Source organism: Gymnoscopelus microlampas (assembly GCF_963454915.1).
Source record: "Gymnoscopelus microlampas genome assembly, chromosome: 20".
NCBI classification, from domain to species: Eukaryota; Metazoa; Chordata; class Actinopteri; order Myctophiformes; family Myctophidae; genus Gymnoscopelus; species Gymnoscopelus microlampas.
This window is the reverse complement of record NC_139957.1, coordinates 21207184-21233504: the sequence shown is the minus strand read 5'-3', so window position 1 is coordinate 21233504 and position 26321 is coordinate 21207184. Positions and strand designations below refer to the sequence as shown.

Here is a 26321-nt window from a genome sequence, read left to right as displayed (position 1 = left end):
TGCTTTACAATGTACTTCACATTTACCCCATTCACTCACACACACACACACACACGCACACGCACACGCACACACGCACACACGCACACACACACAGACACAGACACAGACACAGACACACACACACACACACACACACCACAATGGCAAAACAATGTTACACCTTAACTCAATTCCTGCCAATCACGCATAAATGCGATCTATTAATTAGCGCACTTGGCGCACACACACACACACACATTTTTTTTTCAATTTGACCCAAAGACCAAGGAGATATGATTTTTCGAAGATTTAGACTCCCATCCACTTCCTTGTTAACTCAAAACTTAAAAATTCTGTATCTCGGCTCCTGAGTACTTTTTTCATTTCAATGAAAATTCTCTGGCAGACAACAGCAAAAAATCTGAAATAATTCTGGCAGTCATTCAGTTAACGTGTTGCACACGGTACACATTCACACGCCAGCCATACAAGGCACCAACCTGTTCATCGGGAGCAGTTATAGTTACAGTGTCTTGCTCAAGGACACTTTCGACATAAAGCCAAGAGTATGGAACCAGGAACCTTCTGGACTCCCACACAGCCGCTCTACCTCCTGAGCCACTGCCACACCATATTCTATCATCTATACCAGGGGTCTGCAACAGGGGGTCTGGGACCCCTAGGGGGTCCTCAGAGTTACTACAGGGGGTCCTCCAAATCTTTGCGTGACAGGATTCTGAGAGGAGTGAGGGGAACATTAACCAAAAATAGCAGATCCTCAAGCTCACAACGCCTCGCGCTGCGAGGCGTTGTGAGCTTGTAGATCTGCTATTTTTGGCAAAGAGGTTTGGTGTAGGGGGGGAAAAGAGCAGACCAAGTACAGAGCCAATGGTCAAGTTTAGTATTGCGGCTTTAAGTGGTTAAATGTCTGAGAATACACATTAACACGAGTTAATAGAGAAGCTAATGTGTAAACATAATGTATACAACACTGATGATAGTGCTGTCAAACAAGTCTATGAAGCTATCTATGAAATCTATGGAAAAGTTTAATCTGCAGCACAATGTTATACAATATGTAGTGAGGGTCCCTGCTTCATCTCTCTCTCAGCTAGGGGGTCCTTTGGCTGAAAAACGTTGAAGACCCCCGATCTATACGTTTTCTTTGGCTGCATCCGTGTCTAGCTCATGGGCAGTGGTGGAACAAGTACTCAATTGCTTTACTTAAGTAAAAGTACCAATACTGCAATGTAGAAATACTCCGTTACAAGTGAAAGTCCGGAATTCAAAATTTACTTGAGTGAAAGTACAAAAGTATTATCATCAAAATGTACTTAAAGTACCGAAAGTAAAAGTACTCGTTAGGCAGAATGTCCCGTTTCACGTGGAAGTTTTCACATTCCTGAAAATCCTTTGAAAATAGCAGATGTGTCGCATAAAAATATGTCAAAATTCTACAGTACTTGAGTACATGTACTTAGTTACTTTACACCACTGCTCGTGGGTCGATGGGTTGATGCCAGAATGTCAGGTTGCAGGCTAAGTGTGGTGGACGGATCTCAATGTTTTCTCATGCCTAAAACACACCGTGTTGTTTTGCAGACAGCTGTCTGACAGCTCTCAAAAGTGTTCTTGTAAAATTACGGTTCACTGGGATGAAAGCCTTCACGGCGCGTCAGACCGCCAATTTCCAGGACTGTCGCCTAACAGCAATCAGAACTTTATTTGTCACCTCACAGGTTTACAGCTGTAGAGAAGTGGGTGATATTCGTTTCTGTGCGAGCCCCATCGTCTTTGTTCTTTACAGCAGTGGTTTTCAACCAGTGGTCCGGGGACCACCAGTGGTCCTTGAGAGAGTACCAGGGGGTCCCCAGCAAAATTAGTTCATAGCATCACAATCATTTTTAACCACTTAGCTTAGGCTATTCAAAAATAGCAGATATACAAGCTCAAAGCGCGGCACCGAGTGCCGCGCTTTGAGCTTGTAGATCTGCTATTTTTGAAAAACCTTGAAAAACTGTGCATATCTTTGAATATTTATATTTTTTAAAGCGAAAATTAACTGATGTCTTTGCTTCTGGGGGGTCCCTGGCACGAAACATATTCCAATGGGGGTCCGCGGCCAAATGTATATCAATTTAGGGGTCCTTGGCATGAAAAAGGTTGAAAACCACTGCTTTACAGGAAGAGAAAAGAAAAGGGGGGGGGTTGTCAGGGAGAGCATGGAGAAAAGAAAATCAAACGTCAAAGGAGAAACATGTCGAGGATAGGCAAAAATCTAAGATATCTACATTATGTGCACAATACATAGCATAATCTGGATGGTACAGTATGTACTTGAGGTTAGACATATCCACAGTGGTGTAATGTAACTAAGTACATTTACTTAAGTACTGTACTTAAGTAACATTTTGAGGTATTTGTACTTTACTTGAGTATTTCCAATTTCCAATACTTTTACTTGTACTCCACTACATCTCAGAGGCAAATATTGTACTTTTACTCCACTACAATTACTTGAAAACTTTAGTTACTAGTTACTTTTCAGATATAAATTATGATATTACGAAACATACATTAACCACTTTAGCCCTATTTTATACCTAGGCTATTTAAAAATAGCAGATCTACAAGCTCACAACGCGTCGCTTTGCGACGCGTTGTGAGCTTGTAGATCGGCTATTTTCAAACATTTTTGTACTTTTACTTTTGGTACTTTAAGTACATTTTGATGCCAATACTTCTGTACTTTTACTCAAGTAAATTTAGAATTCCAGACTTTTACTTGTAACGGAGTACTTCTACAATGCAGTATTGATACTTTTACTTAAGTAAAACATTTGAGTACTTTTTCCACCACTGCGATATCCACACACATAAGGTTAGATACAGAGGTGGTAGCACTTTGGTAGGTCCACATAGCAGCAGGTATGTACATGAGATTAGACATTAACTCTCTCACTGCCAAGAAGGATTTATGACGACGAGACATCGTCATAACGCCCTGGCTGCCAAGAACGACTTAAAAAAAACAAAACATTCAGAACCCAAGATATCGTGATCCGAAGATTTGCTGCTCCATTCACTTCTTGGTTAACTTATTACTTAAAAAAGGCTGTATCTCGGCTCCTGTGTACTTTGTTTTTTACTATGTATTTTTGGCCGAGACATGCTATTTTCAAAGGCGTATAAAATTGAACGGGGAGGTCGCGACGACATTTTTTTTTCTTTCGCGGAAGCACAGTGAAACCCGCTGTGATTAGCAACCATCAGGGGATCGATCATACTGGAGATAAATATTCTCTGACTACTTCTGTGTGTGTGTGTGTGTGTGTGTGTGTGTGTGTGTGTGTGTGTGTGTGTGTGTGTGTGTGTGTGTGTGTGTGTGTGTGTGTGTGTGTGTGTGTGTGTGTGTGTGTGTGTGTGTGTGTGTGCAGGTCCAAGAAGTTCCAGTCGTTCATAGAGAGCTGCCTGGTGAAGAGCCACAGTCAGAGGCCCAGCACGGAGCAGCTCCTCAAACACCCCTTCATCAGAGACCTGCCCAACGAGAGGCAGGTCCGCATCCAGCTCAAAGACCACATCGACCGCACCAAGAAGAAGAGAGGAGAGAGAGGTACGCCGCATGGGCATGGCCGGTAGTGATGTGATGTGTCGTTCATGATCGATTTGTTCAAAAGAACTAGTTAATTTGCCGTGAACGTGAACAAGAAGCTCGTTCACTTTCTGAAACGGTTACGTTCACGCGCGACATAAAAAAAAAAACGCTCCCGCGGTGGTGTTTTACACACACATTATAAAACATACATTAAACACTTTAGCCCTATTTTATACCTAGGCTATTTGAAAATAGCAGATCTACAAGCTCACAACGCGTCGCATCGCGACGCGTTGTGAGCTTGCAGATCTGCTATTTTCAAATATGTTAGTACTTTTACTTTTGCTACTTTAAGTATATTTTGATGCCAATACTTTTGTACTTTCACTCGAGTAAATTCTGAACACTATGAAATAGCGCTACTGAACGAGAACGTGAACGAATCATTTGAACGCGAATCAATGCCGTGAACGAAATCGTTCGTTCCCTGAAATGAACTTTTTTTCCCCCACCACTAATGGCCAGCATGTTGCCACATGTGGATTGGAGTGAACGCATGCTCACGCATACACAGTAAAAACCCCATCGTTAAGTTAACTCCGAAGGGTGTACGAATGGAGCCAAATGGAACCATTCGTTCACTGTTTGGCGTTAAAAGAACATTAAGTATTTTACCGTGTACACACACACACACACACACACACACATGCTGGCGCGTTAGGTAGAGCTACGCCGTTAAATACGCTTTCACACTCCGAGTCAAATGAACATTCAGGACAGAACCAAACCAAACCACCCAGAACCACGTGTATTAAGTCCATCACGAAGTGGCATGCTGTGAGGAATTGGGTCCGACATCTTCATGATGAAGTATAGAAACGTTTTCCGCAGGGACGGAAGCTTTGTGTATCTGTCACGTTGTCACATTCAGGTGGCAGGAACGGCCTCATGCATCTCAGAAATGTAGCTGGTGGTGGTGGTGGTAGTTGACATGTGGTTGGCCTGAGCCCACCACTTCTGACAGAAAATAATGTTCCCCACTGCCACAGGCGACTGTGAACGCAATTTGCACCCTCGTCTGAAGAAGCCGGCTATGAATGCTCAAAGCGTTTGGTGAATACAGAACTTGAATATAGCCCTTGAATGAGCTAAAGGATACCACGGGTGCTTTTAGTTTTTTTGTTTTCCACATTTTGGCAATGCAATCCATCATCTTCAAAGTGCGGACATATACGACCCCACAATAATACAACCCTTGCACCCTTCACAATAATGAATACACACAGTGATACTTGTCTGATAAAGCCCTATAAATTATTTTGCATCATTATCTCTTCTTTTCTTTACTTATCCACATCGTGTGACAATGACGGATTATGTCGATGGAACCAAATGTTAAGAAGCACGGCTGGTATCCTTTTGATGCCTTGCCCATAACCCATTAAGGCCTGGAACGCATCTGTGTCACTTTAGATTTCTTTGGCTATTCAAAAATAGCAGATATAGATCTGCTATTTATGAAAAATCTTGAAAGAAATATTTTTAGATTTTTTTTCCCAAAAAACGGTTAGGATTTAGAAAACATTTTTAAGAATCGCCTCAGGTCTTTATGGGTTAACCATTAGCTCTGTTGATTTCACATGAACTCCTCTCTCTTTCTGTCTTTCACCCCCCCCCCCCCCCCCCCCCCCCAACTCATCCCCCAAGATGAGACGGAATATGAGTACAGTGGCAGTGAAGAGGAGGATGAGGAGAGAGACATGGGTGAACCAAGGTATGTGGTCCCTCTCTCTCGCACGCACACACACACACACACACACACACACACAGACAGACACACACACGCACACGCACACGCACGCACACGCACAGATGTCTACACGTGTATACGCTTGCACGTACCCCCCCCCCCCCCCCTTTAATCATCTCCAAATGAATCCTCCTCATCCATCCTCTAGCTCTATCATCAACATCCCGGGGGAGTCCACCCTGAGGCGGGACTTCCTGCGTCTCCAGCTGGCCAATAAGGAGCGGTCGGAGGCGCTGCGGCGGCAGCAGCTGGAGCAGCAGCAGAACGAGGAGCACAAGCGCCTACTACTGGCCGAGAGGCAGAAACGCATCGAGGAGCAGAAGGAACAGAGGAGACGGCTGGAGGAGGTGAGTGGAGGAGACAGACACATGCGCGCGCGCACGCACGCACACACACACACGCACGCACGCACGCACGCACGCACACACACACACACACACACACACACACACACACACACACACACACACACACACACACACACACACACACACACACACACACACACACACACACACACACACACACACACACACACACACACACACACACACACACATACTGTAATAGTGTTCTGGATAAGAGCGTCCACTAAAAAGCACATTTTTACATTTGCACACTGAACACCACATCGTCATTTGTCTTACTGACTATAAATACCGGTAGCTAAATATTGGGATGGCCATTATTAGATTCCATGTCTTATTTTAGCATGGGTGGGCACAGTTTACCTATTGCTTGCTGTGAGAGTTGCATGCATAAGGAGCAGACACACAGTCATATGTCATACATGCAGGCATCAGTCTTTTGTCAAATAGCAGGTAGGGTGGGGATCCGGAACCGGATCTAACGCTGTGGAACCAGAATTGGTTCCATCACATTTGGAACGGTTTCCAGAACAGGTTTATGATATCACACTTGTCAGAGCTGGTATGTGGACTTCACGTCTGACTCTGCTATACAACTACATCACCAGTGGTTCTCAAAACCTTTTAATTTCAAGGACCATCATGACTCTGAGAGTGTGCAAATGGAACCAAATTGTAATGGTTATAAGTGTACAGTTGCAGACCTGTACGGGTCCATTTGGAACCCCCTATAGGAATCATTAAAGGGAACCGTTAAAGTAATACGATTTTTAGCAGCCTCTGCTGGTCATTACCGTCACTGCAGGTCGTTCGTTTATTCCTGCGTTACCCAGAATTCCATTTGTTTTCACCGGAAAACGGAAGCGTTTCAAAAAGCGTTCTTTTAATTGTTTTATACTATCTCTGTGGATCGTTTCTCTTAGCCAGTGGAGCTTTAGTTACCGTGAGCTGTGTTTTCTTTTGCTGTTGTTTTTCGATCTTCAAATCCTACAATCTCTTAAAACAGCGTGAGATTCCTTTTTGTTATTAGCGTGGTAGTTCCTGGCCAAACAGGAAACCGGTGCGGTAGTTCCTGGCCAAACAGGAAACCGGTGCGGTAGTTCCTGGCCAAACAGGAAACCGGTGCATTTCCGTTTCCGTTTTCCGTCTGGATGACGTCATTTTTGCGGGAATGACACCCTAGCCACCATTTCAATATAAAATAGTTTATAAAAGGCTTTCGGGGGTGAAATTCATGGAGTGGGTGTTGTGAAACATTTGCCACTCACAAAAGATATACAGTTTAACTTTAGTTTTGTTGAAAAAGTTACCTAGTATTACTTTAAGTAATCAGACCATTGAAAGGGAATGGTTAAGGAACCAGAATTGTTAAAATCCCAAAGGATCCCAGCTCTACCAGCAGTGGAGAACATTTCTTAGCGTTTGTTTTGACCTCGGTGGAGTACCAGGCTGGGTGGAGGTTTACAACATCGGGACAATTCCCATAATGTCATGTACGATGTCGGTCACAGGAAATGAAGGAAGAAAAGTGCACTCATTTCACTGTGAAACACTTTGTTGTGAGTGTCTAAACGTCCTGCTGTTAACCCATTAAGACCGGGAACGCAAGATTTCTTTGGGCTATTAAAAAATAGCAGATCTACAAGCTCATAGATGCTATGAGCTTGCAGTTCTACTATTTTTGAAAAGAAATGTGAAAATGTGTGCAAATCTTTGAATATATATTCACATTTGACATTTGTAAAATATATTTTTGTTCCAGGGACCCCCCAGAAGCAAAGATTTGAGTTACAAATGTTCGCTTTATCAAGAATATATTCAAAGATTTGCACAAAGGTTCACGATTTTTCAAACAATAGCAAGCTCATAACGCGGCACTCGTGCCACGCTATGAGCTTGTAGATCTGCAATTTTTTTTGAATAGCCAAAGAAATCTAAAAAAATGACACGGATGCGTTCCCGGTCTTAATGGGTTAAAGCTGTCATCCCGTGTCACAAACCCTATCCCAGTAGTGGTTAAGTAGGCAGAAAGCATAAAAGGTATATTTACCGTACGCTTACGGGTCCCACGCGGGTCCATTTCTCACAGTCTCAGAGTTAAAGTGACACTCAGGATATTGCTGCCTATTTTGACACAGATCTGATAGGTGCTCATGTTGGCACAATCCCACCAAGAGGAGGGAGGGGTGGCAGACACACACACACACACACACACACACACACACACACACACACACACACACACACACACACACACACACACACACACACACACACACACACACACACACACACACACACACACACACACACACACACACACACACACACACACACACTCTCTCTCTCTTTCCCCAGTGCCCCTCTGTTAGTTCCAGAGAGCAGGCTTACAGCAGGAAATCCTTAGCCCATAATCTGTGCTCGTTTCTCTGGGTTCCCACCAGAGAAGTCTATTTTTTACATTTTTTTCAAAAAACTGTTAGGATTTAGAAAAACATTTTAGGAGTCGGACTCAGGCTAAGTACTTGAGTAAATGTACTGTACTTAGTTACTTTACACCACTGCAGTTCATTGCGTGGTGTTCATGTTCATTGCATTTGGTGTTGCTTGTGACTGGCTCCGTCTGTTTCTCCTCTGCTCGTCCAACAGCAACAGCAGAGGGAGCGCGAGGTGAGGAAACAGCAGGAGAGGAGACGCTATGAGGAGATGGAACAACTGCGGAGAGAGGAGGAGAGGAGGCATGCCGAGAGAGAGCAGGTACGCACGCGCGCAGTGGTGTAAAGTAACTAAGTGCATTTACTCAAGTACAATTTTGAGGTACTTTTACTTTACTGGTCGTATTTCCAATTGTCTACACTTTAACTTCTACTCCACTACATCCCAGAGGCAAATGTTGTACTATTGTTATTCTTTCGAATAAGTTCTGGATCGCAGCTTCACATTAACACTCTTGATTGTGTATGATGCATGTTGGTTTCATGGAAAGTATGCCTTCCTCTATGCTGAAAGGTCTCTCTCTCTCTCTCTGTCTCTGTCTCTGTCTCTCTCTCTCTCTCTCTCTCTCTCTCTCTCTCCCTCCCTGTCTCTCTCTTTCATACAACCTCAGTTCAGGCTTATTTCTTCAGGTTGTCAGGACTCTCGGCTTGCATTCAGCTGCTGTTATCCAGATGGTTGTGTTTCTGGTATCTGACCTGCCATCATTCTGACCGTTCACTTTTTTTTTCTCCCTTTCAGCTATCAGACACTGACGTGTGTGTATGGGAGTACACCTTCACCTTCCTCCCAGCTCTCTCTCTCTCTGTCTCTCTCTCTGTCTCTCTCTCTCTCTGTGTCTGTCCATCTCTCATTGAACCCCACCTGGCTGGCAGGCGGACATCACTCTCTTCCCTCTTTCTCCACCATTCCATTATCCCTTTGTCCTTCTGTTTGCTGGCAGGCTTCTCTCTCATACACTCAATCTTCCTCCCAGTCAGTCACTCAGTATTCTGCCTCTCTCTCTCTCTCTCTCTATTTCTCCGTCTATCTCTCTCCATCGCCCCAGACCTGTCTTTCTGTGTCGCTCTTGGGGTCTTTCTCTGGGTGTATTCTCCTGCTCTCTCCCTGTAACTCCATCACTTTTCTTTTCTTTCTTTTTTGTTGTTGTTGAGAATTTGGCTTCCTTTGCCATGGTCCATTGTGTTTGTTTCTCTTCTCTCACCTATCCATCTTTTTCTCTCTTTCTCTCTCTTGCCATCTTCCTCTTTATGCCCTCTTGCTAGTCACTGGGGAATATCTATCTGTCTGTCTATATGTCTGTCTGTCTGTCTGTCTCTCTCTCTGTGTGTGTGTGTGTGTGTCTCTCTCTCTCTGTCTCTCTCTGTGTGTGTGTGTGTCTCTGTCTCTCTCTGTGTGTCTCTCTCTGTCTCTGTCTCTCTCTCTCATAGATAGATAGTCTCCTATTTGTTCTCATCCTCTAGCTCTCTTCTGACTTTCTCTTCCCACCCTTGCGGCTGCTTGCCTAAATCCCAGGAGGGTGTCGGTGCTAGTGTGCTTTCTCTCTCTCTCTCTCGCGCTCTCTCACTGTCTCTCTCTCTCTCTCTCTCTCTCTCTCTCTCTCTCTCTCTTCATCTCTCTCTCCCGCTGCCATTGGATGTGAAGGAATAACATATCATGGTCTGCACTGTTCTGTTCTCTCTCTCTGTCTCTCCATGACGATTAACCCATTAAGACCTGGAACTGTGTCATTTTTAGATTTGAGCTAAAAAAGCATTATTTTGCACTTTGGGCTATTCAAAAATAGCAGATCTACAAGCTCGTAGCGCGGCACTCGGTGCCGCGCTACGAGCTTGTAGATCTGCTATTTTTGAAAATATGTGAAAATGTGTGCAAATCTTTGAAATATATATATTTTTAAAGCGAACATTTTTAACTCAAATCGTTGCTTCTGGGGGGTCCCTGGAACAAAATATTTTGATGGGGGTCCGCGGCCAAATACATATTATTTTGGGGGTCCTTGACATGAAAAAGATTGAGCACCACTGATATAGAAACATACGTTTTTCAGAAAACTGTTGGGATTTAGGAGACATGTAGAATCGGCTTCAGGTCTCAATGGGTTAAGACTACAGTATATCTGATACAGTTTGGAAGCAGATCCCTTATCTTTCTCTCCCTCGTTCTTGGGCATTCCGGGATGTAATCCCCCCCCCCCCCCCCCCCCCCCCCCCATCTCTCTCTCTGCACACTGATGCATGGTTGTACCAGTCGGTATGCGTCGGTACAGCGCAGCAGCAAGAGGAGCAGATGTCACTTTGACTTTCTCTCCGTCTCAGTCTTCATCTTTCTCTCCCTCGCTCCAACATTGCTTTTTTCTCTCCCTCGCTCTCTCGCTCTCTCTCTTTCTCTCCCCTTGGGCCTGATGATGATGTGCTGTTGTTTGGGAGGTTGCCCTCCTTCGCGACGTATATCTCCTTCTCTCTCTTTTCATTATAACACACGCGGTGGCGTAAAGTAACTAAGTACATTTACTTAAGCGCTGCACTTAAGTACAATTTTGAGGTATTTCTTTTACTCTACAGGAGTATTTCCGATTTTCAGTACTTTGACTTCTACTCCACTACATCTCAGAGGCAAATATTGTAAACTTTAGTTACTAGTTACTTTGTAGATTTGGATTATTATTACAAAACATGCATTACCCACTTCAGCCCTATTTACATTTCAGCCATTTGAAAATAGCTGATGCGACGCATTGTGAGCTTGTAGATCAGCTATTTTCCAAAGTTTTTTTTATACATTTGAAAACTTGTGAAATTGGGCGTTCTGCATAATGAGTACTTTCTACATTTGGTACTTTAAGTACATTTTCATACCAATACTTTTGTACTTTTACTCAAGTAATTTTTGAATTCCGGGCTTTTACTTGTAACAGATTTGAACACATGCATCTCTCTCTCTCTCTCTCTCTCTCTCTCTCTCTCTCTCTCTCTCTCTCTCTCTTTCTCTCTCTCTTTCTTTCTTTCTTTCTTTCTTTCTTTCTTTCTTTCTTTCTTTCTTTCTTTCTTTCTTTCTTTCTTTCTTTCTTTCTTTCTTTCTTTCTTTCTTTCTTCACCCCCCCCCCCTCTCTCTCTCTACCTCTCTCTGTACCTGCTGATGCAGGTTGTTGTCACAGGAACCGCGTGCCAAGGCACACTGGTGTGAAACCAGTCCGGGAGGAGTGCACTGGCATCTTTTGTGACAACCACACATTATCATTGCAATATACTGTATGCAACTATACAAAAAGGTTGTTATTGTTATCATTTTGTATTTACTATAATCAGCGCTTTACGCAAACTCATTTCCCCAATACACAGGCAAACACTACACCCTGAAGAAATATATGTTTTTGGGGGCGCCCGCTGGCCTAGCGGTCCAGGCGCACACCACATAGGCCAGCCTGACAGTGTGTCGCGGGTTCGACTCCCGATCCCGACGACCTTTGCTGCGTGTCACCCCCCCCACCCCCATCTCTCTCCCCATTTCCTGTTAGCCTACTTTCCTATCAATAAAGGCAGAAAAAGGCCCAAAAATATCTTTTAACAAAAAATAAAAATGTATATATATATATATATTTCAACCACTTTCAACCTGGCATCCTTATTTTGGGCATGTCATAGGTCAGTGGTTTTCAACCAGTGGTCCGGGGACCACCAGTGGTCCTTGAGGGAGTACCAGGGGGTCCCCAGCAAAATTAGTTAACATAGCGTCTGACTCATTTTAACCACTTAGCTTTGGCTATTCAAAAATAGCAGCAATACAAGCTCATAGCGCGGCACCGAGTGCCGCGCTATGAACTTGTAGATCTGCTATTTTTGAAAAATCTTGAAAATGTGTGCAAAACTTTTAATATATTTACAATACATTACATACATTTTTAACTCAAATCTTTGCTGCTGGGGGTCCCTGGCACGAAATATTTTCAGATGGTGGTCCGCGGCCAAATGTATATCAATTTAGGGGTCCTTGGCATGGAAAAAGATTGAAAACCGCTGTCATAGGTGAAAGTTTAATTAATTTAAGTTTTTTTTTATATTTTCCAAAATAGTGAAAACACCCTCACACCCTGTTGTGACGCGTTGTGATTGTAGATCTTGTATTTAAGCTAGGAACATACTGTAGGTGTGCCTTGAGATATAGTGTGCCTTGGTCACAAAAAAAATGTGAAAACCACTGCCACCAACCGCCAAAGAAGACTTTCATCTTCCTTTACCCGTCTCTTTCCCTCTCGATTTATTTCCTTGCATTAACATGCTTTCTCTCTGTCGTTCTTTCTCTCCTTCTCTTTCTCTCTCTCTCTCTGCCTGTACGTGCCCGGCGTGCTCACTGTTGTTCAGGAGTATATCCGTAGACAGCTGGAAGAGGAACAGAGGCAGTTAGAGATTCTCCAGCAGCAGCTGTTACAGGAGCAGGCTTTACTGCTGGTAACCAGAAGGGGGCGCTCCGTGTGACCCCACACACACCACTGATGTACCCTGTGATGCTGTGGCCCTCTACCCCCTCCCCCACTCCATACTGTAGCCCTGACAAATGGCAGTGTCTGTATCTGTGGCGTGATACTGAAGTCTGGCCCTGCTCGACAACATTTTCTAAAAGTCAAAAAAACAACCAGCCGCATGTATTTGCAAGCAAACTCCCCCAGTTGAAAACGGATCCACTTCATCCGTTATAGTACAACGCCGGCAGCAATTAACCCATTAAGACCTGAGGCCGATTCAAAAAAATGTCTTAAAAAAGATATATTCAAAGATTTGCGCTCATTTTCACGATTTTTCAAAAATGGCACATCTACAAGCTTGTAGATCTGCTATTTTTGAATAGCCAAAGAAATCTAAAATGACACAGATGCTTTCCCGGTCTTAAAGGGTCATGGAAAAAATCTGCTTATTTTCTGAATAAAACATGTTTTTTTTCTCAAATACATTTGAAAAAAAGTACCACATTAACAACTGCACCCATGGCAGCTCTGGCAGTGCTTGGTGCAGCAGCTAATGTGCACACTCATAGTAACTTTATGGAAAAAGTTGTTTCATTGAGAAAATCGTTTTGAAAAAAAATGTTTTCATTGCTGCTGGCTTTATACATCGACAATGGCAGAAGCCGGGCCCAGTTTTCAGCTGGTGAGTGTGCTTACATTTGTGCACCTATAGACTTCAGTGTTACGCTAGATTCTAGGTACTAACGTCTGTCTGGCCAACTCCATACTGTACACATCCAGAGGGTGTTTTGAATGGGGATATATAGTAGCATCTCAAATCCTACTCTTAAGTAATGCATTTGGTTTGTTTGCAAGAAAACCATTAAAGTACAGGGGTAGAGCGTTGGGGGGGGGGGGGGGGGGGTTGAGATTGCCTTTTCTGACAATATCATCTTTCCCCCACCCTGATCAATTTGGTCAAATCACCCGCTGCATGTATCATTAACATGGCTGGATCTCCTGAGGGTGGAAAACAAAACAGATAACATTGTTTTTGATGAAGTAAATGAGGCCAGCCCACACAACGCTGGGTGAAAATGGGACATTGATTGTTTTCTCACAGCGCTCCAAATAAGACAATTTGTCTCAGGCTGGCCAACTCTCTGCACAAATGGGTTCGAGGAATTTGCAGGACAGATTTTGCTGTTTTTCCAACCAGTCGTTTGTAGATTGCTCTTAAGCACATTTAAAAGGTAAATAAAAGTAAGCGAGGCACAGAGAGATGACGCAAAGACCAGCCTTTTGAGATCCGGCCCAGGTTTATATCCCAGAACAGTGTGATGAACCTTCCTACCTCCCTTCCACTGCCCAAACATGGAATCCACAATGTGTTGTGACCCATCATTTTTGCATTCCTTGCATTTTTTTCCTTCCTGGCTTGTTTCCTTATTCTCTCCCCCTTCTGTCGTCTGTCTTATACTTTTTTAAATGTTTGCCAAAACCTCATTTATGTTTGTTTGATCTGCCCCTCTCATCCTTTGTCAAACTTGTTATTGTGAAACGAAGGCAACATGCCACATATTTGATCCCATTGGGCGATGTGCTTGTCCAAACCTTGCTGCATGATCAGAGCATTATGCCAGTTATGTCAGCGGGCGGCGAATGACCTGGGTCAGTTAGCAGATGAATAAACTTTCCATGGTTTGCTTATGCCACGTCAGTGGGGGGTCGGCACATAGAACAACACAGTGCCAGGAAGCTGAAAAGATATGTAAAAATACATTTGGAGGAAGTCAGTTGGACTTTACTAAAAGAGTAAATTAGCCTCGCCAATCCGGACAACCAAGCAGGTTCAAGCAAAATGTTAAGAAGAATTTCATGAGGGCTATTTGACCCCGGTCAGGTCAGCCATGGGCTAAAGATCACGTCATAGTAACCATTTCCTCCTTTATGTGTTTCCTCTTTTTGTTATTTCCACCTTTCTCGTCTCCTCCCTCCCTCCCTCCCTCCATCCCTCCCTCCCTCGCTGCAGGAGTACAAACGTAAGCAGATCGAGGAGCAGCGGCAAGCCGAGCGATTGCAGAGGCAGCTCCAGCAGGAGAGGGCCTACCTCGTGTCTCTGCAGCAGCAACAGCAGCAGGAGGGCCGAGCGGGAGACAAGAAGCAGCTGTACCACTACAAAGATGCTGTCAACCCCAGTGACAAGCCCGCCTGGGCCAAAGAGGTAACACCCCCCCCCCCCCGGGTAATTCATGTGCAATGCGTACATGTTGACAACACGGGCATGCAGAGCAGCCAATATGGGAAGAGTGTCAAGTATCTTTTATTGTGATATGGATCTTCCTTGGGTCTGAAAGAAAGATTGGATTGGATTGCATTGAGTTATCAAGTAGCTGAGTGATCCGCTGTTTGGAAAGGGGGGACCCTGCTAGTACAAGTACAACAGTGAATTCACAAAGAGTGGATTGTGTCCACTGATAGCTCCTTTGATCGCACGGCAATTGCGGCCACCATCTGCCCCGTCTTAACCCATTAAGACCTGGAACTTTGTCATTTTTAGATTTGAGCTAAAAAAGCATTATTTTACACTTTGGGCTATTCAAAAATAGCAGATCTACAAGCTCATAGCGCGGCACCGAGTGCCGCGCTACGAGCTTGTAGATTTTTTTTTGTAGATTTTTTTTTTTAATCGTGAAAATGTGTCCAAATCTTTGAATATATATATTTTGAAAGTGAACCGTTTTTAACTCAAATCTTTGCTTCTGGGGGGGTCACTGGAACAACATATTTTGATGGGGGTCCGCGGCCAAATACATATAATTTTGGGGGTCCTTGACATGAAAAAGATTGAGCATCACTGATATAGAAACACACGTTTTTCGGAAAACTGTTGAGATTTAGTAGACATGTAGAATCGGCTTCAGGTCTCAATGGGTTAACTCATTCAGTGCCATTGATGTGTAACACATCCATTTTCTTCCAAACCACAAAGTGCCAAAGACAAAAATATTAGTAAAATGAAACTAGCCTCGCATCTTGAGAATGAGAGAACACAAGGAACAAGCTGTTAGGAATCCTTACAAGTTCTGCTAAGAAACACACTTTAGGAAGGAGGCCGCGGGCCATATCTAATCTGTCCTTGTGTCACGATTAGCCGCTGGGCTGGACTGTGGACATTTCTGTATTAAACTGGTGTTGCTTCGACTGGGAAGGGTCCTATTCTTTATGTAAGATCAACAGGGTACCGAGTGCCGAACCTCAAATCAACAACAACAAAAGGTTACAGAAGCCTATGTTTATATACCATCGGCCTTATGATCATTATAACCATGTTTAGACCACCATGTGCACTCACTGCATCATAACACACACAGTTCTTATAGGCATACTGAAAGGGTTAGGCCGCTGGGTGCTTCCACCCTGCAGGCTGAAAACCACTACTGCACACACAAATATGTACAGTAAATGTATATAAATATACATAATACTGGAAAGTGATGGGAGAGGGAGTGACATCCCTTATAAATGTGCTTCAGTTACCGTCAGTGTCTCTGAAGACTCTAATAACTTTCACTATTAACGCTGTGAACTGGACTATGTTTGCATTGGGGCACAGTTACATAGAAACGATGGAACATTTTGTGCCAAATGTATGCATATTACCTCATTTAAACGTGTGCAAATAGCACCAGAGCATCACAGTTATGGGTGCATTTCACCCTTTGCGGATGCTGCTTTGAGAATTCCAATTTTGCCCCTCAGAGTTAAATGAACAATGAGATTTGAGGTGTGATATACAGTATATGTAGCGTTTTTAAGTCATAATTTCTTCTATGACACGCACGCGTGCGCGCACACACACACACACACACACACTACACAAATATATTTATATACATCTATTTGCCTTCTTGGTTTGCTAACGTATTCTTTTGCAGGTTTTCCAAGAGGTGAGAAAAGACTATAGGAAGGATTCCCTTTCACTAGTAGAACGTTGCTTATTGTAGGTGCTGAATGCGGAACCGTGACAACATTGCAACGATGCTGCCTTGATGTTCACAAGGCAGAATGTGAACATGTGTATATGCATACTAAGAGTGTAGAAAGACACTTATGTGATGTGCGTGTGTGTGTGTTTGTACAATACGCGTGTCACTCTGTATTGTACAATACGCGTGTCACTCTGTATGTGTGCTTTGATAGCTAACCCTCCTGTGACTCTCGGCTTCCAGGTCCTGAAACCACAGCAGCAGCAGCAGCAACAGGTTGCTCGTGGTAACCCGCCCCGCCCCCTTCTACGACATCATCAGTCCTTCAACCAACCAGCGCCGTCCTCTTCCTCGCAGGGCCAGCCCAGAGCCCAGATCCCTAGGCGAACTCCCTCCCACGCGGCTCAGCTCCTCTCCACCCACCTCCCCCCTCATATCCGCATCTCACTCGATCCCGCCGGTCCCCTGGATCCTGGGCTGAAACAGGAGATCAGCCAGCAGGTCCGAGAGTTGAGGGCACAGAACCTCAGTCAGAAGGGCCGCAGCCCTGACCCCAAACCGGGCCCCAACCAGGTTACCAACCAGGGCGCCATTAAGGCCCCGAACGATGGTTCTAGTCAGACTCCGGGAAATCATTCAAATTCCGCAGCCGTCCCCTGCCAGAGACCCAGAGACAGGCCTCTCTCTGCCCCCAGCCAGGGAGCCATCCAGGGGGCCGCGCAGCCCAAAGCCCCTCACTCTCAATCCCAGGCCCAGGGCCTGGCCCAGAAACCTCAGGCTGGATGTAGCCCCGTCTCCAACTCTGCAGTCAAACCGGTTAGTGACCATACGAGAGCCAGGTCCCACTCGCCGCGCTATAGAATAGATGTAGAGATAGATCCCGAGGAAGGGGTGTGGTGGGAGGGAATGAGGTCGGCCGTCAGCCAGGAGAGTCTGGCGACACGGTCCACTTCTCCCAACGGGTTCCTCTCCCAATCCAGCCCTGGTTGTGTTCTCCGCTCCATGTTCAGGGAGAGGGTACACCGCTCACCCAACCACCGTCACTTCCTTGACGGGGGAAAAGCCAGTGGCTTCCTCCAAGTACCTGATCCTGGTTGGGCGAGTGGGGGTGTAAGGGGGAGGCAGTGTGGGAGCTCTTCTCAGCCGAACGCTAGCTCCCCATCCTTGGCAAACGGTCAGGCTCTCAGCGAGAGGTCCCGAAGGCGGAGTCGCTCTGCGGACGTGCGGCGGACGCGGGGCGTCTCTCCTCGCACCGCCTCCCCCATGCCTTTGCAGAGCTCTGGACGGTCCCGGTACCCGATAGGCAACTCCCCTCCCAAGGTCTCCTCCGCCTGTTCGTCTCCCCGAGTGTCCCCGCACTGCACTCCTCAAGCCTCGCCCGGCGGCTCCCCCTTTGGCTCCCTGACTAAGCTTTATGTCAGACCCTTTGTGGGAGGGTATTAGGACCCCCCCCACACACACACACACACACACACACACACACACACACACACACACACACACACACACACACACACACACACACACACACACTCTCATACACATGGTTTTGTGCATATCTGTACAGATATTTATCACTACATATACTGTAGATTCATTATTTTAAGTTTCATTTTGTATTGTATTGCATTTTTTCATTAACTATAACATTGTTAATCACATTTATATCTATTTTGTTACACACATGTGTTTTAATATACATTCTGGAGGGGAACTGTGAGCCAAAGAGAGCCACCGTAGTTTAGAACCCCCCCACCCCCCCACACACACACACACATCCCTCTTGTCACCCCCCCCTGAACCAAACCCCTGCCACTCCACAACCCACTGGGGGCGAGCCTTAACCTTGACGATGTCATTGAGGAACCCCTGTGCCAGTCAGCGTTCTTTTTATACGGTCAGTCAACCAGCCTATCAACACGTGGCTCGGTGATGGGTGCTGGCCAATCGGTGGCGGGATCCCTCCAGGGTCTGATCGACGGTCGATGTCGTTTGGCCGTGCCCTTTCCTCTCCTCCAACTCGCTCGCCTCCTTCCATGCCCCCGCCCCCCCCCCCCCCCCCCCAAACCTCCTCTCTTCCTGTTTGATGGGTGTTTTTTCTTGCCGTAGTTGCAGCAGCGACCAAACTTAATCACCTCTTATTACCGTTAATTAATCTCTCCAACCTTTACCTCTGAAGTTCTCTCTGCTTTTAAGGAAGGCGCTTTTGGGTGGAATAAGATAGAGAAACACACACACACACACACACACACACACACACACACACACACACACACACACACACACACACACACACACACACACACACACACACAACGTACAGTATTGTATTTTGGCAAACAGACACCCAAAAGCCTTTCCCACTGCAAAGGGATCGTCTCTTTAATAGCAATTCTCTGCAGGATCTCTTCTTCCCTTTCCTTTTTGCTTGTAGCAGAGCACCAGTTGATGGCACCGCTAACCTGTGATTGCATGACTCCACAGATGAACATGCAATGATCCGACTCCAATCGCAACAGTAGCTCTTGGTTGCCTTGTACTGTAGATCGCCGTAGACGTTTCATCTGGTGTTGTTGTTTTGTCTTCCCTTGTGTCTATGTTTAATCCTTTAAGACCTGGAACTGTGTCATTTTTAGATTTGAGTTAAAAAGCATTATTTTACACTTTGGGCTATTCAAAAATAGCAGATATACAAGCTCATAGCGCGGCACCGAGTGCCGCGCTACGAGCTTGTAGATCTGCTATTTTTGAAAAATTGTGAAAATGTGTGCAAATCTTCTGAATATATATATTTTTTAAAGCGAACCGTTTTTAACTCAAATCTTTGCTTCTGGGGGGTCCCTGGAACAAAATATTTTGATGGAGGTCCGTGGCCAAATACATATAAGTTTGGGGGTCCTTGACATGAAAAAGTTTGAGCACCACTGATACAGAAACATACGTTTTTCAGAAGACTGTTGAGATTTAGGAGACGTGTAGAATCGGCTTCAGGTCTCAATGGGTTAATGACAGCACCGGTGCCCCTGAGCAGGCGACTAACAATGCTTTTAGAAATGACACGTCGGTGCCTAGTCCTTTTTGGAGCCGGGTCATAATCTGGATAATCTCTCCAGATTATGGCTCATGGGTGCATTACACAAAGCCTCCGAAAGAATACCACTGCACCCCCCCCCCCCAGTACGTATTGTATGTGTACTGGGGGGGGGGGGGCAGGGTTTGGGACATCCAGATTAGGGATCCTAATCCTCACTGTACACACCGTAGCCCTCAGACCCTCTCACTTCTCAACTGCATGTGGGACACATACACCCATACACAACCAGACATAAAGAAATCGCAGTGGTGGAAAGTAACTAAGTATATTTACTTAAGTACTGTACTTAAGTACAATTTTTAGGTATTTGTACTTTAATTGAGTATTTCCAATTTCCAATACTTTTACTTCTACTCCACTACATTTACTTGAAAACTTTAGTTACTAGTTACTTTTCAGATATAAATTATGATATAATGAAACATACATTAACCACTTTAGCCCTATTTTATACCTAGGCTATTTGAAAATAGCCGATCTAAAAGCTCACAACGCGTCGCATCGCGACGCGTTGTGAGCTTGTAGATCGGCTATTTTCAAATATATAGTACTTTTACTTTTGGTACTTTAAGTACATTTTGATGCCAATACTTTTGTACTTTTACTCAAGTAAATTTTTAATTCTGGACTTTTACTTGTAACAGAGTAGTTTTATATTGCAGTATTGGTACTTTTACTTAAGTAAAGAACTTGAGTACTTTTTCCACCACTGAAATAGAAATGCACTTGATTATGCGGGTGACAGATACAAATCTGAAGGGAGACGCTGCCGGCGAAGGAATGGAATGTTGTGTGTTCCTCGCACACGCACACACACATGACGCATGGTCACGCAGGGAGGATATCAAATACACCTTCCTTGGAAGTTTGTAAATGGACAAAAAACGACAACGGGCAAGCCTCTTCACAATAGAACTTTTAACAGCAAAGACATGGGAATTAAAAACACACATTAACTATATAATACATCAGAGCTTCATGGTAAGCTGTGAGGGCATGGCAAGTTACAGTCAGGCCCATACAGAGATATGATGCGCAACACACACACACACACACACACACACACACACACACACACACACACACACAGGGCTGTCACGATTAAAAATGTAAGTTGACGATCAAATAATTGCGATTAACGATGTAATATATATTATTGGAGCATTATGAATAAAAATGTCATTTCTGTTTGGCTTTTAGCTTTCGGAAACAAAAGTTGCACAGGGCAGATATGACAAATAACACATATTTAATGACTTTATACTTAAAAATAAACAGTAATAGTGGAAAAATAGTGGAAAACGTGTCGCATCGTGACGTCTTTTGAGAGTATAGATCGTCTATTTCCACTATTTTTGTCATTTTTTGAAAATATACGACATTTTTTAACATGGAATTGATTATGATGATTATGCAAAGATAATTGCGATTAGACGATTATGTGATAATTGTGACAGGCCTACACACACACACACACACACACACACACACACACACACACACACACACACACACACACACACACACACACACACACACACACACACACACACACACACACACACACACGCATCATATTAATCACAAACTCTTGTCACACTACAATGTAACAATTCAATTCAATTGCTGTCCCCCAGAGTTGAGAAGTTGAGACTGTCTGTTGGTAGTCCCCTCCTGCCCCTCCCCCGCCAGTGTCCAGTGGAGGGGAAGGGGGGGGGGGGGGGGGGGGGGTGGTAGCATGTCTAGAGTGACCCTGGCGTGACGGCGGCGGGATGGGTGCCATGCCGTACCGTGCTGTCCTGTGTGTGACAGTGGCGTGTGTGTGTGTGTGTGTGTGTGTGTGTGACCTGTCTCAGGTGGAGGAGCGCTCTAAGCTGAACAGACAGAGCTCCCCGGCGCTGCAGCACAAAGTGTCCAACCGCATCTCCGACCCCTCCCTCCCTCCCCGCTCCGAGTCCTTCAGCAGCGGGGGCATGCAGCCCGCCCGCACCCCACCCATCCACCGCTCCATTGAGCCACAGGTGTGTGTGTGTGTGTGCGTGCGTGCGTGCGTGTGAGTTTGGTGGGGTTTTTTCATGACACCAGGTGTGTGGCAGAAATTAACATTGGCCATCTTGGCTCCCTCTGTGTCCCTCTGTTTCATCCTTTCTCCATGTTATCCCTCCATCCTCCCTGCCTCCGCTTCCTTACTCTTTCTCCCCCCCCTCAATCTCTCTCCTCTTACCCTCGCTCTCCTCCGTGTCTCACTCTCTTGCTCCTACCCTCCGTTCTTCCATTCTTCTGTCCCTCTCCTTCCTGTCTCCATCTGTCTGTCTCCTTCCATCCCTCCAAATCTCCCTCCTTCTCTCCCCTATCTCGCCCTGTGTCCCCACACACATAGATGGCCCACTTGGTTCCGGTGAAGACCCATAGTTCCATGTCGGGCTCCCAGTCCCTCCAGGACCAGACCGGCTCGGCCCTGGGGGAGGCGGCCGGGATGGGCTCCTCCCCGCGGCCCGAGATGCCTCGCCAGAACTCGGACCCCACCTCCGACAACCCCACCCCCCCGCCGCGCGTCACCAGCCGGGACGAACGGGAGCGGGACAGAGACCGGGACAGGGACAGGACCGCCTGGCTGAGAGAGGAAGACATCCCACCCAAGGTGGGGAGGAGGGCACAGGTTGGGAGAAAAGACAGAGAGGGAGGGAAGACAGACTAACTATGTACTGGAAATGCTGATGGATACAGGAACAGGGTTATTATTAGTTTGGTTGCCAGTGTGGTTTTGCGGGGACAGGCACACCCACGCTTCCACTCACAGAGACTTCATCATGTGTGGACACATCAGTGTTGATTTCGTCGACTAAAACTATGACGAAAAAGTTTGTCGATTAAAACTAAACTAAGACTAAATATATTGACAATTTCGTCAACAAAAAAAAACTAGACTAAAATGTTAGGGAGGGACTACTGGAGAAGAGATCCAGTAGAACTAAAAGACAAGTCATTTTATGTTTGGTTGCGCTCGGGTGTTGCGCTCTGAAAATAGCAGATCTACAAGCTCGCAGCGCGATGCGTTGTGAGCTTGTAGATCTGCTATTTTCAGCATGCAACCAAGTGTAAAAATCAGCCATTACGACACATCAAGGCACCGCCAAAATACATTTCAGTCGACTAAATCAACTGTAGATTTAGTCGACTAAAAAAATACAGTATTCAGAGACTAAAATATGACTAAAACTAAATGGAATTTGATTCAAAAGACTATGACTAAAACTGAGTCAAAACTTGCTGTCAAAATCAACACTAGGACACATACGCACACTTACTGCACTTTACACACTCATGCACCCATCTCACTACATGACTTCATACACCGCTGTATAGCTTGAGGAACCGAATATAACAGGGCCCCACTTCTCCATTGAACTCAATGGACGCGGCGGCTGCCATGTTCTTCTCTGGCACCCTATTACTTTGAATGGTGTCCACGTCCGTGATAGAAACAAGCCGTCAGTTTTTTTTGCGTTTATCCTTTTGTTTATGGTGGGCCATATACTGTATGTTATTGTAGCATAATGTTTTTCATGAGTCAGTCAATCAATCAATCAATCGCCACAGCTGTGTTGATTTCGTCTGCTAAAACTATGACGAAAAATGTTCGTCGACTACCTTTTTTCACAGACGAAAACGAAAAGAAAACTAAGCTATGACGACTAAAACTATGACAAAATATATTCACAATTTCGTCAACAAATACAAACTAGACTAAAATGTTAGGGATGGACTAGTGGAGAAGAGATCCAGTGGAACTAAAAGACAAGTCATTTGCGATGCGTTGTGAGCTTCACAACGCGAGCTGTAGATCGGCTATTTTCAGCATGCAACCAAGTGTAAAATCAGCCATTACGACGCCATCAAGGCACCGCCAAAATGCATTATTGTCGACTAAATCAACTGTAGATTTATATCGACTATAATCTTAGGATATTTAGTCGACTAAAACTAGACAAAATCTATAACATTTCAGATTACTAAAATATGACTAAAACTAAATGGAATGTTATTCAAAAGACTATGACTAAAACTAAATAAAAATGTACTGTCAAAATCAACACTGCGCCACAGTAGTATACTTGTGTAGTAGTACTGTAATTGCAGACTCAAGCACAAGTATCGCAGGTGCTAGGAACCCTGTTTTCTTTTTTTGTTTGATTCATTATTTTCCTGCTTCTTCTTTTGCTCTTAGTTTAACTGGCTCTCAGAAACCATGACATTTATTCAATTTGGCAGATGCTGTATAGTTTCAAAGTCTGCTCATAACTCACGAACACGTTCTCCCATTAACCCCGAAATTTGAATCCCACATTGAGGAGGTTTCAAAGGTGCTTTGAGTTCTACACATTTTCTGCCCAGATGTCAAAAGAAAGGCCTATACTGAAAAGCAGTTGTAATGGAGTTTCTCTTTGTATGTGTTCAGGTGCCCGCCAGGACCACCTCCATCTCCCCAGCCCTGGTGAGGAAGAATTCTCCTAACGGAGGAGTAGGGCTTGGACCTCGCAGTGGATCCCAGCTCATACGTGCCAGGTAAAGATCATACTGTACAAACTTGTGGAATTTGAAGGGGTATGATATTGAATTATCCTGAAAATATCCTAACATTTCCCAGGTATAGCCTCCCCCCCCCCAGCTCTTTTAATTTCGTCTATAAGCCTCAATATCGAGGAAAATGCACTCCCTTTGGTTTCATGTTAGCTCTGGGTTCATGTTAGCTCATCAATGCACCTAAGACATTATTTACAAGGGACAGCCATAATTACTGATGCTGTAGTAGAATTCTGCCCTGCCTGTTATATATTTAGCAAGTACTGCAGGGTTTGCAATGTGTCTTATCTGCTATTTTTGGCAAATGTTCCCCCCAGAATAGGCATGCTGGGGTTCAAGTGGTTAAGCTTTTCAAAAATGGGGCCTCTACAGCAGTGACGTGTATATTGGTTTGAATAATACATAGACTGGACAGAGGATGTGATGCTGTTTCAGTAACCCAGACCTTGGCTTAAGCCATTAAGACCTGAAGCCGATTCTACAAAAAGCCTTTTTTTTAAGAATGTCTTCTAAAAACAGTTTTTGTATATATAAACATGTATATAGGCCAAGGACCCCCATCTCAAAATATTTTGTTCCAGGGACCCCCAGTAGCAAATATCTGCGTTACAAATGTTTGCTTGAAAAAAAAAAAATCAAAGATTTGCAAAAAAAAAATATATATATAAAAAATATGAGATATACAAGCTCATAGCGCGGCACTCGGTGCTGCGCTATGAGCTTGTAGATCCGCTATTTTTGAATAGCCAAAGTCTAAAATAATGCTTTTTTTAGCTCAAAAAAAGATGCGACACAGATGCGTTCCAGGTCTTAACACATTCCATGCCAGAGGTTAATCTCATAATGTACTCACCAGTGCCAACGTTTTATTGTTGTTTTTTTGTTTTTTTCACGTCGCCATAGACCTCGTTAAAATCCTTAAGATCGATCATTAAAGTGTTTGTAAACACATCCGCGATGTGTCTGCGTCGAGCAGTGAAATCCATTTGATAAACACGGTCGCCATGTTGTAGTTAGAACGGTTTATGTTAAACAGTAATCAGCGAGGAGAAAAACTACAAAGGGAAAATGGCGTTTCAGTTTCGTCATTAGAACGTAGGCCGACGGGATCGGCAAAAGCGGATCCCGGACAATTCCGTTTCCGGTGGTGCTACAATGAAATGTGCCGTATTGAAAATTAAAAAAAGTGCAATGTGAACTTTTTTTCCGAAAAAAAGAAAAAAACACCACTTCGTCGCGTAGGTCTACGCGACTGGCACGTGGCGGCTTTGAATAGGCTCGCGTAGCTCTACGCGATTGGCAGTCAATGTGTTAATGGGGTTAAATAGTACATAGACCGAACAGAGGTTCTGATGGTTTGAATAGCACATAGACTGAACCGAAGTTCTGATGGTGTTTCTTTTGTTTTCAGTAACCCGGACTTGCGGCGCTCAGAGCTCTCCCTGGACGCCGTGCTGCAGAGAACCTCCTCCAACTCCTCCTCCTCCTCCTCTCCTTCATCACAGGGAGGCTCCACAGAGAGGAGAGGTACGTGAAGACTCGGCACACTCACTTCGCACACACTTGCACTCGCCTTCCCGAGGCCAAGTTGGCACCTCTTTTATGACCCACAATTTTCACCAATTATCACTAATTAGCTGCAATTGCCAGCCTGATGCAAGCAACACAAATACGCAATCATTTCTAGACAAATTAACCCATTAAGACCTGAGGCAGCGTCTAAAAAAAATCAAAATCCTAACAATTTTTCGGAAAAAAATATTTAAAAATATTTTTCACGATTTTTCAAAAATAGCAGATCTACAAGCTCGTAGCGCGGCACTCGGTGCCGCGCTACGAGCTTGTAGATCTGCTATTTTTGAATAGCCAAAGACATCTAAAGTGACACAGATGCGTTCCAGGTATCAATGGGTTAATACTATTGCACGTGTAAATGTACAGTATATTATGTGCAAATAAAAAGCG

The 26321-nt window shown here is 44.6% G+C and overlaps 1 protein-coding gene across 1 annotated transcript in view; it reads left to right on the top strand.

Moving 5' to 3' along the window:
- tnika (TRAF2 and NCK interacting kinase a) overlaps window positions 1-26321 on the top strand; it is a 119658-nt gene that overhangs the window by 65936 nt on the left and 27401 nt on the right. The window contains exons 10-19 of the mRNA XM_084044844.1: window positions 3420-3595; window positions 5285-5351; window positions 5536-5734; window positions 8405-8512; window positions 12610-12696; window positions 14722-14913; window positions 21629-21793; window positions 22153-22413; window positions 24232-24338; window positions 25768-25883. Coding sequence (XP_083900970.1) covers window positions 3420-3595; window positions 5285-5351; window positions 5536-5734; window positions 8405-8512; window positions 12610-12696; window positions 14722-14913; window positions 21629-21793; window positions 22153-22413; window positions 24232-24338; window positions 25768-25883 — 1478 coding nt within the window. The remainder of the gene's footprint in view (window positions 1-3419; window positions 3596-5284; window positions 5352-5535; window positions 5735-8404; window positions 8513-12609; window positions 12697-14721; window positions 14914-21628; window positions 21794-22152; window positions 22414-24231; window positions 24339-25767; window positions 25884-26321) is intronic.